This window comes from Leucoraja erinacea, chromosome 2 (genome assembly GCF_028641065.1).
Source record: "Leucoraja erinacea ecotype New England chromosome 2, Leri_hhj_1, whole genome shotgun sequence".
Classification (NCBI taxonomy): Eukaryota; Metazoa; Chordata; class Chondrichthyes; order Rajiformes; family Rajidae; genus Leucoraja; species Leucoraja erinaceus.
In genome coordinates, this window is record NC_073378.1 from 63061068 (window position 1) to 63075677 (window position 14610).

General features: G+C 42.1%; 2 protein-coding genes and 1 long non-coding RNA gene across 3 annotated transcripts in view; 2 read left to right on the top strand and 1 right to left on the bottom strand.

The window, feature by feature from the left end:
• clptm1l (CLPTM1 like) overlaps window positions 1-2300 on the top strand; it is a 32274-nt gene extending 29974 nt beyond the window's left edge. The window contains 2 exon segments of the mRNA XM_055658010.1: window positions 991-1106; window positions 1981-2300. Coding sequence (XP_055513985.1) covers window positions 991-1106; window positions 1981-2068 — 204 coding nt within the window. The 3' untranslated portion in view covers window positions 2069-2300.
• Window positions 738-8031, bottom strand: LOC129710778 (uncharacterized). The gene is made up of 2 exons (XR_008725729.1): window positions 7897-8031; window positions 738-1092 (listed from the first exon to the last, which is right to left on the bottom strand). It is a non-coding gene; the product is annotated as an uncharacterized LOC129710778 (long non-coding RNA).
• Window positions 5099-14610, top strand: part of tert (telomerase reverse transcriptase) — a 62261-nt gene continuing 52749 nt past the window's right edge. Inside the window, exon 1 of the mRNA XM_055657997.1 lies at window positions 5099-7951. Coding sequence (XP_055513972.1) covers window positions 7673-7951 — 279 coding nt within the window. The 5' untranslated portion in view covers window positions 5099-7672. The remainder of the gene's footprint in view (window positions 7952-14610) is intronic.

Here is a 14610-nt window from a genome sequence, read left to right on the forward strand (position 1 = left end):
ACAGGTTCTACCAGTTAGACAGAGATTGGAGTTCCTGGCTCTTGTACTCAATGTCCTGACCTATGAAAGTAAGCATACTATATGCTGCCTTTACCACTCTATTTACTTGTGTCACCATTAAGTTGCTATTTAGCCGGCTTGAAATGCAGCCAAGATTTATTATATTGGGATTGGGATCAGGGTAGTATTACCCATGGATTCTGTATCCCACCACTTTCTAAAACAATGGCTTGTATAAACTAGAGCGTTTGTAGTTTTATGATATTAGCATAAGGATTAAGATGTTTATTACTACAGAAAAGAGCAATTTATTTATAACCATTACGGAGGCAGTATCAAAGTTTAGCTTCTTTGCTACCTTTCATAATTTATTAAAATGCCCAGTATTTAAATTCAGTTCTTGCTTTTTATTCCTGGAATTTTTACATTGAAAATTATTGAGTGTGGAGCTAGTGAAAATACTATGGTGTTTCTATTATGTTGTGGTTTCATTTTTGTTTTCTCATCTCAGTAGTTTGTTCTACCCTGCTCATTAATTTAAGTGTTAGTTCATGTGCTGCCAAAACACATTCCTATTGCAGAATTGATGGATAGTTCCAATTTCAATTGAATACCGTGGAAAATCCTTGGAGTATATCAGAGTTATACACGTTTAGAGGAATGAGGTTGTTGATAAATTGCATTAGTACATAGATATTGTATGAATGTAGTAAAATAAACTATTTCAATAAGACCAGGCAGGTCATTTGTTTTATTACCATTTGTGCCTAAAGCAAAAATCGCATCATTGTTACATCTTCAACCACTCCTCTCAGTGCAAACAAACACACATCTGAATATGGAATATTGCAAACATTGACTTCATTGTATAGTTATATCCATTCTCTCCACATTACATATACATAGTAATATGATGTAGTGTTATTTTTCAAAGTTCTGACTTGAAAATATTATTTATCTTCTACTATCACAATCTATCTTCCATTGCAGGCATTCAACACCTTTATAGATGATGTATTTGCCTTCATCATCACCATGCCAACATCACATAGACTAGCTTGCTTCAGAGATGACGTGGTGTTCCTTGTTTACCTGTATCAGAGATGGTAAGATTACTCAAAATATTATTTTGAAATGAAAACTTGTATACATACTATGTTCTGCACATCAATCAACAGTTTCATTAGAAACATGAATCCTTTCACTTATGGAATTGGAATTTACTCCCAAACCTATTTTGTTGGGTTGGAATGTCTTGTTAAAAAACATGTATTGTGCCTCTGCAAAACACATATTGTCTTTAAGTTAGTTCCTTCTGTAAACTCCAGCTGGGTACAAATTCTGTGGATACCACTTTTACCCACAGTTTTTGTTTTCAGGAAAATGGAACATCAGGCAGAGAAGTAAAATAGGAAAGCTAACACTAAAAATAACATGTCGGAGGCTTCAGAATTATAGTTATACAAAACGGCCTTACTTCTTACCGACCAAGATGCCCCATTATGCTAGTCCCACCTGCCTCTAAACCTTTCCTATCAATATACCTGTCAAAATGTATTTTAAATGTTATTGTACCTGCAGGAACTTCTTCCTCAATCAGCTTATTCCATATACCCACCAAAACATTTTCCCTCAGGTTCATAGGACTATGTACAGGCACTCCTAGATCTCTCTGCTCCACGTGCCTGAAGGCCCTGCCATTCACTGTGAAGGTCCTACCCTAGCTTAACTTCCAAAAAATGCACCACCTAGCATTTATCTGCACCAAATTTCATTTGTCATTCCTCAGCACCACGTGCCTCGCTGATCAAGATGGTTTTGTTCACCACTGTGCACAGAAAGCTTCAAAACATTGTTTAAAAATGTAGAGAAATTTGGCCCTTGATTTTCCCTTTGTGACTACATTTGTGCCATTTTGTTGTATCATGATAAACAGATATATGACTTAATTCTGAAATTCTGTATTATTTTTCATTGCAGGCTTTACCCAGTGGATAAAACAAGAATAAATGAGTTTGGTGAATCATATGATGAAAAAGACACAAAGAAAAAGCTGCATAAGGAATGACTTCAGACTGAACTTACTCTGCAATTAGTGTCTGTTCTGTTGCAAGCAATCTTTATGCGCTGCTGCCTGCAGCACAGTGACTTAATTGACCTTTCCTACTGTGACTGCAGTATCTCCAGCAGTGCCAATCTCCTTGGATTTATAATTCCAGGTCATACTTCTGAGTTAAACAGTATTACACGTACAAAGATAGAAATTATAAACAATAAAGTTGCTGTTTGACAGCACAGTTTAGATTTGTAAATTGTCGTTTGTTCCAAGAGTCCATTCAACTGAGAGATGTTTTGGGGCAGTAACCAGTCAGAACGCCTGCCACAGTTGATCTACTTCATTAAGGACTGAAGTATTCACGCATCCACGCACTACTGTTCCCAGTTTGGTTTCTGTTTATTTCTTTCCAATTTTTCTTTCTTTGTGTACATTACCTAAAATGTGAATGATTTATGTGTCAACCAGTCAAAGTTTTTGGTTTTGTGCAACTGTAGTTATTAGAATCATTAAGCTGTATGGCACGCAAACAGGCCCTTCAGCCCATCTTGTCTATGCCGACAAAGTTGACATACGTGGCTTGTCCCATTTGCCTGCATTTGGTTGATAACCCTCTAAACCCTTCCCATCCATATATCTGTCCAAAAGTATTTTAAAAGCCATCATTGTATCCACTTCCATAGCTTCCTCTGGCAGCTCATTCTAAATATATAACAGCATATTGAGGGAAAAGATTGCCCCCATGTTCCTTCTTGTATCTCTTCCCTCATCTCTAGTTTTAAAATCCGTTGCCCTGGGGGGAAAAGTGGAAAAACTAATGAATGTTAAATTTTGCCTAGTTCCATCTATTTTGCAAGAAAAAGCTTTTTATTAATTTTCAAGTCACTTATTAAACACATACAGGTAATTGATTTGTATAAGGGGCGAAAACTTAACCGTTCGAAAGAGAAAATATTTTTTCTATTATTTTAAATTAATTTAAATTCTTAGGATTCAGGTTTATTTTTGACTTAAGGATGGTAATTTTAAAAGTAAAGATCATTTCTTAGTTTTTTTCATTGGCTCATCTTAAAATAGTACTTTCTCATTTTTATTAACCTGTAAAATTTGATTTGCTGAACAGGTGTAGCGAGTGAGATAAAGTTATTTTGAACACTCAGATAATGTCTTTTTCTGAAAATTTATTTCAGGTTTTATGAAATCTTAGATGTGATGTAGAAAAAGGCACCAGCCCATTCAGTCCACTTTGATCATCAACCACCTATTTTCCACTAATCCTCCATTAATCATTAATCCCCTTTTTAATTTTTTCATATTCTCATCAACTTACATATTTTACTATTCATCTACACACTCGTGGTAATTTATAGTAACCAATTAATCTACCAACCTATACTACTTGGGATGTGGGATGAAATATGGATCACCGTGAAAATCCATGCAATCGCAGGGAGAAGGTGCAAACTCCACACAGACAGCACCCAAGGTCAGGTTTCAAAACAGGTCTCTGACACCATGAGGCTGCAGCTTTGCTGGTTGAGCTGCTATGCTGCCTTTACATTTACCTTGGTGAAGGTTGGTGCATCATTTTCAAGTATAATGCTTATGCTGCTGAACATTGAGATGTTAATCTTTTCATATGGATGGCATCGATAATTGATCCTCATGTTGCAGATAGTAATTCTTAAAGGTTACTGTGTTACAGCCTCTTGGTCTTGGTGTAACTCATAGAAAGTCAATTGCAGGAACTGACAGACTTTCCTCACTCAATGTATTATGTTATGGTTGAATCTGCTAAAACTACAATGTAACTACATAAATGCAACATCACTGTTATTTGTAGTGATGTACAATAAAGTATGCGTGGAAAGTACCAATCCAAAGGGTTTAAAAAAAAGAGCAAAATAAACATGATGGAACCCGGCACAATTTGCACAAATGGCTAATAGTAAGGTTAATAATAGCAACAATATTTTAGCTATAAGCACCTTGGCTCTTGGGTCCAGGACTTTGGACAGGATAGTGCCAGAGCAGTAGAGATGCTATCTTAATGCCAGTGTCGATCTGACTACGAGTCCTTGTCTGTACGGAGTTTGCTCTGGTAAACCTTTTCTGTACCCTTTTCAAAGCCTCCACTTCCGTCCTAATAATTGGAGAACCACAACTGTTTACAATACTCCTGTGGTCTTGCACAGAGAGGAGCTTTCTAACTGCACTGGAAAAATAAGGTTGGAACTTCAGATAGGAGAGATTCGTTGCAAAAAGATGGCTTTTACGAATAATAATAATACATTTTATTTATTGGGCGCCTTTCAGACATCTCAAGGACACCTTACATAGGTTAACAGGAAATATAAACATATAATCAGAATAAAATAAATAATAAAGACATCACAGAAACACAAATTAAAAACAGAATTCAGTCCAAAAACACAATGTGAAGAGAGAGCAGCGGCAGCTAAAGCGCGCCAGCGTCCACTCTCCCTTCACGGCAGCCATCTTGGACAAAGACTAACAGGATTACCTTGCAGACAAAAAAATCAGTCCAAAGTCAGGCCTATTGAGGCCACCGCAATTGCCTCTACGGAGGCCCGATGTTCCTGGCCATTCTCACCGGGTGGTCTTGCACCGGCATCGGGAGAGTCCTCTCAGCGGCTGGGCCACCTGGAACGGCCGCTATCTAGCTCGAGACCGCGGCTTCTGAAGCCGACAAGGCCGCGCCGGTTTGGAGCTGCCAGGCTCCCGATGTTGAAAATGACGCCACCCACCGCTCCGCAGCCCGGAGGTGTTGAACACGGCGGTCTCAGCTCACCCGAGCTCCAGCGCGTCGATCCAGCGCGGCGACCCAGGCAAGGCATCGTCCGCTCCGTGATAGCTCTCCAGCGCTGTGCCACCACCAAGGCCGAGGTGCTGGGTGGTCCCCGCCAGGAAACGGCGCTCCAAGCCCGCTGGTAGGCCACGAGGACGGGTTGACGGGCAGCCCGTAGTAAAAGCTGCCTCACCGACCAGGTAGGGACCTAGAAGTAAAATTAACCCCTACCCCCCACAATTAAAAAGTCCATATCCCCTACGGACAAAAAACAAGACTCACTAAAAACTTTAAAACAAGCGAATTAAAACGGACGGCTGCTGGCTAGCAGCCGTTCCCCAAGATGGCTCCTCCTTGATGAATGGGCATTAAAGTGCAGTGCCCATTTCATCAGTAGATTAGTTAGTCATACAGTGTGGGGAAAATGTCCTTCGCCCAACTTGCCCATGCCGAATAACATGTCAACACTAGTCCCACTTGCCTGCCTTTTAGCCCATATTACTCTAAACCCGTCCTATCCATGTGCCTATCTCATTGTTTCTTAAATGTTGCGATAGTCCCTAACTCAACTACCTCCTCTGGCAGCTTGTTCCATACACCCACCACCCTCTGTGCCGCTTTCTCAAGGGCCTTGAGTGCTTCACAGATGGAAGTTACGGTTTGATACTTATAATAATCCTCATTTTAGATCATGTCTCCTTAGAGTAGTGATTGCACTATCATTGTGTACCTGTAAATTAACTAGTTTAGAGATACAGCACAAAAACAGGCCCTTCAGTCCACCGAGTCTGCAACAACGCGATACCAGTACTCTAAGGGCAATTTACAATCTAGCGAAGCCAATTAACCTCTAAACCAGGTCTTTGGAGTGTGGGTGGAAACCGGAGCACCCAGAGAAAACACACGCGGTTACGGGGAGAACGTGCAAATTCCATACAGACAGCACCCGTTGTCAGGATTGAACCGGGTTCTGGCGCTGTAAAGCAGCAACTCTGCCACTGGGCCGCGCCCTAGAAATCTTGGAGAAATCGCACTTTGTGAACAATTTATGCTATCCTGCAATTTGACTAGCCGACTTTTAAAATCAAGAACTGGCGCTGCTGTATCGGCCAACTATTTTGATCAATGTATTACTGCTAACAGATTATAATATTCTTGCTGGCATGGAAGCTTTTAGTTTTTGCCTGTTATATTTGGGATTATACCACTGTAAGTAGGTATGTTACAAAACCTACCTGAATCGTGGCTGAGCATCTGCCCTACCCCGTGTGTGTGATTTTGGCGCTGTTTAGAGGGGGCGGGTTTAAAACACGATTTTTACTAGGCTGTTCCAATCGAAAATGTTCAGCCTAGTAAATCATTAACAGAAAATCGCTGAAAGACCCCGTCGCAAAAGGTATTATTAGTTTTTATGGCCTTGTATAATAGTTATAGTAGTTTAAAAATCACTCTCTCAACCCGCAACCTCTCGCAGCCCCAGGGTTTTATAAAGCAAACAATTAAAGGTATGTACCTTATTTTTACATTAAATGGGGCTTGTATATAACCCTGTTATTAAAGATTTCTATAGCGAGTAGTTCATTTTGGGCTCTTTATATCCCGCAGTATTTTTCTGGGCACTTGAGGGCACAAATCCAGCGCAATGTGAACGTTCTAAACCAGCGCATTCACAGGAACCCACTAGAAAGCCGATTTTAATTGACTTTAATTTACAGCAAATGAACACTAAATTCCTTCTATTTGGCCTATAAATTGATGTAAATGAGATTTAAAAATCATGTTTTATTGTGAATTATTTGTGAATATTATTTGGACACTTGGGCTATTTAAAAATGTTAATCATTTATTAAGAAATGGATAGATGTTTAGATCTAGTTATTGAAGTTTGAAATTAGCTACAATTGGGTAACTAACTAATTATATGCTTTAATTTCAGGTCATCCAAGTAAGATTATTTATATTTGTTTCAGAATGCTTCAATCTATGATAACTGAAAATTTCATTCAGTTCTCTTAATTTTTAAGAAGCTTATGGGTTTTTGACTGTCCACGATCACAGCTTTTTTGTTATGTCCATAGAAAATCAATAGGGAACAAGGTGCTAATTTCCGAGGCTGAAAATAGCCATAACTTTTTTATTACTTGAGATATGAAAGTGAATTAGGTGTCAAATTATACTTATTGTTATGCTTTATCTGATGGGATAAATTGCAGACTTGATTTTTTAAATCTCAAAATTTTGTAACATTGCTACTGTAAGGCAGCAACTCTACCCCTGCGTCACCGTGCTGCACACATTTTGCACAAAAAAATTGCAGCCTCACCAAAGTTTAAAAACCGATATGACTTCCTGATTGTTTAAGAAGGAACTGCAGATACTGGAAAATCGAAGGTAGACAAAAATGCTGGAGAAACTCAATGGGTGAGGAAGCATTTATGGAGCGATTGAAATAGGCAACGCTTCGGGCCGAAACCCTTCTTCAGAAGTCATTCCTGATTCTTGCATTCAATGCCCCGTTGTTATGTTTCTGTACTGTGAATTCCATGCAATCCAAAGCAAAGATCCTATAGCGGAGCCGCTATAGGATCTTTGATCTAAAGATGCAATCTGCACGCGTTTGGAAGAGAGGGAGAGTCAGTTTGATTGGTGGGAGGGAGAAGATCCGCTCCGTCTATGATCTTTGGCAGCGACAGCGAGCTCCGGGACTGCATGTAACCACTCCTCCCTCCACCAAAGATCTTATAGCAGAGCTGCTCTAAGATCTTTGCTCTCCACTGTCTCCAGCCCAGCGTGCTCTGTGATCGCCGATGATGGTTGAAGACGGGTTGCAAACAGAACGGACTACGAGTGCCCCGCTGTTGCCGGAGAAGCGGATAATGAATGATAGCGGATTGTACCGGTTGCTGGGGGCTCTCTATCCCCGCGTAACTTCCATAGAGACGTTCATTTCCCAGATCGACCATGTTGCACCACCAGTTTTAGTGGAGGCGGCTGATACCGACAACTATAAACGTTTTATCTCCCAACTCACCGTGTGCGTCCCCGGGGAAGCAAAGCCTCTGTGGCAGCCGGTCACATTTCAGCAGGTAGGAAGCAAGGCTGTTGGACCCGAAAGCAAATGTATTATCACATTCTTGCAGCGTGTAAGGAATGAGTGTTTGGCGCCTTCTACAGTCGAAGTAACATTTTGTTGATTGGTGGAAACTTTCTAAAAGGTTATTTGGAATCAATCTAATTGGTTGACTAACTTCCCGCTTGACAAAGCATGAAAGGTTAGGCTTTTTAAAAGTTAATTGTCACAAAGTTGATGTCGCAAACTTTCAATCCAGGCCAGATGATCGACACCAGATTTGTCTGAAGATTTGTACCATGTGATATTGCAGCCAAGTGTATTTCAAAGATCCTATAGCAGAGCAAGATAGGCTACTCCTGCTAAATGCAATGGACTGACGTGTAGTACGCTATGGAGGGGATCATGGGCATTTTTCCACGCCCATTTTTAGCAACCTGAGCCTACCTGACCCGACCCGACTCGCACTTAATCAATGTTGCGGGGCAACAGTTTGTGTCGGTTAGATTCATAAATCTGTCAGTTCAAACTTCTTGTCAAGAATAAAATTTGATTCCGGTAATTGTCTTTTTTAATGTTTTTTAGGATGTTTTGTGTTGCGTTGTAATCCCTCCCCTAAACCAGCTCATGGCGCAGCCCTCATAAGGTCATGAAAGCCCTGTCCCACTGTACGTGTTCATTCAAGAGCTCCCCCGAGTTTTAAAAAAATCACTCGTGGAAGCACGTAGAATTAACGTAGCGGGTACGTCGGAGCTCGGGGATGTCTCTTACGGGCTCGTAACGCTAATGGCAGGTACTCGGGAAACGCGGTAAGCTCGGGAAGACTCGTGAAGATTTTTCAACATGTTGATAAATGTCCACGAGAGCCCCGAATACCTACAAGCGGCCATTACCGTAAATCTCCGAGTTCGAATCAGGGCAAACTCGGAGAGCTCTTGAATGAACCCGTACAATGGGACAGGGCTTTAAGTGATAGAAGCAGAATTAAGCCATTCTCATCTCTCCCTCCTAACCCCATTCTCCTGCCTTCTCCCCATAACGCCTGACGCCCATACTAATCAAGAATCTATTGATGTCTGCAAAGAATTCCACAGATTTACCACCGTCTAACTAAAGAAATTCTTCCTCATCTTTTTAAAGCAACATCTTTTAATTCTGTTATAACATCTAGTCCTAGACTTTCCCACCAGTGGAAAAAAGGCCAAAAGGGATTTCTGCTGGAGGATGCGGGGGATGTTCAGCAACTGTGGCAGGGCTTGAATGCCATCACGTCCTACAAGGCGAAACCAGGAGGCCGCTCAACCGACAGCGAAGCATCACTCCCTGACAAGCTCAATGTGTTCTTTGCACCGTTCGATAGGGAGAACACTGATGTGCCTTCGCGAGCCCCCATTTGCCCTGACGGCATCACAGTCACAGAGACTGACATCAGAAGATCCTTCAGGGGGGTGAACCCTCGGAAAGCGCCTTGATCTGATGGTATACCTAGCCGAGTTCTCAAGACCTGTAGAGACCAACTGGTGGGAGTTTTTGCAGACATTTTCAACCTCTCAATTCTGAGATGTGAGGTTCCCACCTGCTTTAAGAGGGCCCAAGAAAAGTAAGATGACGTGCATCAATGACTGTCAACCATTGGCACAAACGTCAGCGGTGATGAAGTGCTTTGAGAGGTTGGTTATGGTGCACATCAACTCCTACCTCGACAAGAACCTCGACCAACTACAGTACGCATACCGCCACAACAGATCAACGGTAGATGCAATTTCACTGGTCCCCACTCCGCATTGGACCACTTGGACAATAAAAACACTTACGTCAGGCTATTGTTTATAGACTACAGCTCGGCACACAATACCATCATCTGTTCCAAGCTGGTTACCAAACTCATGGAACTGGGCCTCTGCGCATCCCTCTACAATTGGATCCTCGACTTCTTCATTCACAGACCACAGTCTGTTTGAATTGGTGGAACCACTTCATCCTCAGTAACAATTAGTACGGGAGCACCTCAAGTCTGCGTGCTCAGCCCCCTGCTGAACTCTCTCTATATCCATAACTGCGTAGCCGGTCATAGTGAGAACTCCACCATCAAGTTCGCCGACGACATCACTGTGGTTGGACGAATCACAGATGGGGACGAGTCAGAGTATAGAAGTGAGATCGACCAACTGACCAAATGGTGCCAGCACAACAACCTGGCTCTCAACATCAGTAAGACCAAGGAACTGATTGTGGACTTTAGTAGGGGAAGGATGAGGACCCACAATCCTGTTCATATCAATGGGACGATGGTGGAGAGGGTCAAAAACTTCAAATTTCTGGGAGTGCATATTTCAGAAGATCTTTCCTGGACCCAGCACACTGATGCAATTATGAAGAAGGCACATCAGTGACTACTTCCTGAGAAGATGACGGAGATTCGGCATATCGAAGAGGATTCTCCTAAACTTCTACAGGTGCACAGTAGAGAGCATTCTGACTGGTTGTATCGTGGCCTGGTTCGGCAACTTGAACGTCCAGGAGTGAAAAAGACTATAAAAAGTTGTGACCACTGCCCAGTCCATCACTGACTTTGACTTCCCCACCATCGAAGGGATGATCGTAGTCGCTGCCTCAAAAAGGCAGCCAAAATCATCAAGGACCCACACCATCCTGGCCACACACTTATCTCACCATTGCCATCGGGAGGAAGGTACAGGAGCCTGAAAACTAATGTCCAGGTTCAGGAACAGCTTCTTTCCTACAGCCATCAGGCTATTAAACGCTACAACGAATAAGCTCTGAACTCTCAACCGCAAAAGACTATATTATTATTGCACGACATTTGTTTATTGAACTTTTTTTTTTTTTCTCTTCCCCCGTAATGTACTATGTTTACATATTCACATATTCTGTTGTGCTGCAGCAAGTAAGAATTTCATTGTCCCGTCCGGGACACATGACAATAAAACACTCTTGACACATTAACTCTATCCAAGCCTTTTGGTAAGTTTCAATGAGGGACCCCCTCATCCTTCTAAACTCCAGCGAGTACAGGCCCAGTGCTGTCAAACGCTCATTATATGTTTACCCCCTCATTCCTGGGATCATTCTTGTGAACCTTCTCTGGACACTCTCCAGAGCCAGTGCATCCTTCCCCAGATATGGTGAGCAAAATTGCTCACAATACTCCAAATGTGGTCTGACCAGCACCTTATAGAGCCTCAACATTACATCCCTGGTTTTGTATTCTAGCCCTCTCGAAATAAATGCTAGCATTGCATTTGCCTTCCTTACTACCGATTCGACTTACAAATTAACTTTTTCAGAATCCTTTATTGCCACTGCCTTCTGTCATCCAGCCAACCTGCTATCAATGCTAGTATCTGCCCATTGTTACCATGAACTCTCATCTTCCTCAGCAGCCTCACATGTGGCACCTTATCAAAGGCTTTCTAAAAATCTAGGTAAACAGCATCCACTGACTCTTCTTTGACTGTCCTGCTATTTACTTGCTTAATGAATTCCAGCAGATGCGTCAGGCAAGATCTACCCTTCACAAAACCATGCTGACTTTGGCCTAATTATCTTCAACTTCTAAGTACTTTGTAACCTCATCCTTCATAATCTTACCAACCACTGAAGTCAGACTAACTGGCCTATAGCTTCCACTATTCTGCTTTGCTCCCTTCTTGAACAGTGGGGTAATATTGGCAATTTTCCAATCATCTAGCATCACTCTGGACTCTAGTGATTCCTGAAATATCACTACCAATGCCTCCACAATCTCTCAAGCAACCTCTTTCAGAAACCTAGGGTGTAATCTGTCCAGTCCAGGTGACTTATCCACCTTGACACCTTTCAGCTTCCTAGGCACCTTCTCCTTAGTAATAGCCACTCCACCCCTTGACTTCCTTGAATTTTGGGCATTTCTGGTGTCTTCCACTGTGAAGGCTGATGCAAGACTGACGACTGATCCCTCCTATGAAAATCTCTGGTTCCATGGAATTAATGCAACATAAGTTGCTGCAGCAAGTAATTTTGTGCTGTGAGTTGCACTTCTTTACCCTGCTGCAGACCCTTTGACTGCAATTTTTTCTGGGGGTGTCTACAAAGATGTGGAGGGTTCCTTGCATCTCGACCAACATTCTACTCCCAGTCTGAAGATGGGTCTCAACCCTCGAAATGTCACCCATTCCTTCTCTCCAGAGACGCTGCCTGTCCCACTGAATTATTCCAGCATATTTGTGTCTATCTTCGGTGTAAACCAGCATCTAGGTTCCTACTTACACAAGTACTAGAATGACACTGCTTAGAAAGCAGTAATTTGCTGTTAGCTGCACAGATCAGCTGCTTGAAAGGTTGCAATTAGTCCAGCTCCTGTGCCCATATCCGAAAACCCTCTAAATTGTTCCCTTTCGAGTAATTAAACACATCACTTTTGGCAGTCATTATTGAATCGACATACACAATTCCAAAAGTATATCCCAGATTAAAACAACACTTTCCTTAAAAATGTAACCTCATATCAACTCTGGAATTTTCATTAATAATCTTAAGTTTAAATTATTTGGTTACAAATACCCCATGCCTTTGGAAACCAATTCTCCTTTAATAATTATAAATTATTATTAAAATATATATATATATTTTAAATAATACTTAAATTTTTTGAAATTCTTGTGAAATCTTAAATTTCCTTTGCTCCTTGAAAGGTGAACCACCTTGGAGTTTTCCAGACTCTTTCCATGACAGAGGAGTTCAATCCTGGCACAACGATCCGGTATAAATCTACAGCAAAATTGCTCAACAAACTCAGAATTGATACTGAAATTGGGATTTTAGAAAGGCTTGTAGAAATAACGAGCTGCTTATCGTTATCGTGCAAATCAGGAAAGGCTTATCATTTTTCCTAAGTATAATTTGGTGTTTGTTAAGCAAATGGAAATTATATTAAAACTTCATGCCGTATCAGCAAAAAGATGTTCAGTTATAAACTTAACCATCATTAATAATGTGAAAGCTATCATGATACCAAATTTGGAGGTGAGAATGATGGCATTTCCTGCATTTATACTGCTGATCACTTTTTTAAATGGGGAGGTTGAGGTTGAACATAGCTAAGGAATCTGGATATTTTGAAATTACTATTTCTAAAAGTCTTGTTTAAGAAGGAATTGCAGATGCTGACAAAATCGAAGGTAGAGAAAAATGCTGGAGAAACTCAGCGGGTGAAGCAGCATCTGTGGAGCGAAGGAATAGGTGACGTTTCGGGTGGAGACCCTTCTCGACCCGAAACATCACCTATTTCCTTCGCTCCATAGATGATGCCTCACCCGCTGAGTTTCTCCAGCATTTTTGTCTGCCATTTATAAAAGTCTGATTTGTATAGACATTGGCATTGCTGCATCTTATATGATGCTTGTCATGTATTCGAGTGAGTTTGGCACCCACCAAATGTTACCACTGGAGAATTGGGGCGAACTGAGGCCAGGTTGAAAGTACTTGTGGACAGATACTCCATTCCAGATGTAAATAGCCAAAGAATACAATCTGAAGTTAAAGATCATTCTTAATCAGTATTCATATTATAACTGTACAGCAAGTTGTTAGTTGTTAGAACATCGTGACCGCTTCCAAGACTGATTCACATTCAGATTCGGATTTAAAAAAAAATGTTATTGTCATTGTGCAGTGTACAGTACAGAGACAACGAAATGCAGTTAGCATCTCCCTAGAAGAGCGACGTAGAATATGAGCAATAAATAAATATATTTACGTGCATACAGTCATAGTAGTGCAATTATTTTTTTCCTGGTGGGAGGAGTGTCCGGGGGGGGGGGTGATTGGCAATCACCGAGATACATTGTTGAGTAGTGTGACAGCCGCAGGGAAGAAGCTGTTCCTGGACCTGCTGGCCCGGCAACAGAGAAACCTGTAGCGCCTCCTGGATGGGAGGAGGGTAAACAGTCCATGGTTGGGGTGAGAGCAGTCTTTGACGATGCTGAGCGCCCTTCGCAGACATCGCTTGCTTTGGACAGACTCAATGGAGGGGAGCGAGGAACCGGTGATGCGTTGGGCAGTTTTCACCACCCTCTGCAGTGCTTTCCGGTCGGAGACAGAGCAGTTGCCATACCATAATGTGATACAGTTGGTAAGGATACTGTCGATGGTGCAGCGGTAGTTGTTCACCAGGATCTGAGGAGACAGATGGACCTTCTTTAGTCTCCTCAGGAAGAAAAGACGCTGGTGAGCCTTCTTGACCAGAGTTGAGGTATTGTGGGTCCAAGAGAGGACATCGGAGATGTTGACCCCCAGAAACCTGAAGCTGGAAACACGTTCCACCTCCGCCCCGTTAATGTGGATGGGGGTGTGCGTGCCGCCCCTAGACTTTCTGAAGTCTACAATGTTGGTGGGTCTATAGTCCATGATGGCCTGGATGCCTTGCCACATGCGTCGGGGGTCGGAGTTGTTGTTGAAGTGCTCCTCAATCCTTAGCTTATGGCAGTGCTTGGCCTTCTTGATGCCCCTCTTCAGGTTAGCCCTCGATGAACTGTAGGCTCAAGCATCGCCTGACCTGAAAGCGGTGTCCCGTGCTTTCAGCAGTAGCCTGACCTCGCTGTTCATCCATGGCTTCTGATTCGGGAATATGGTCACCCGTTTGAGGGAGGTGACACTGTTGATGGTGGAGTTTAT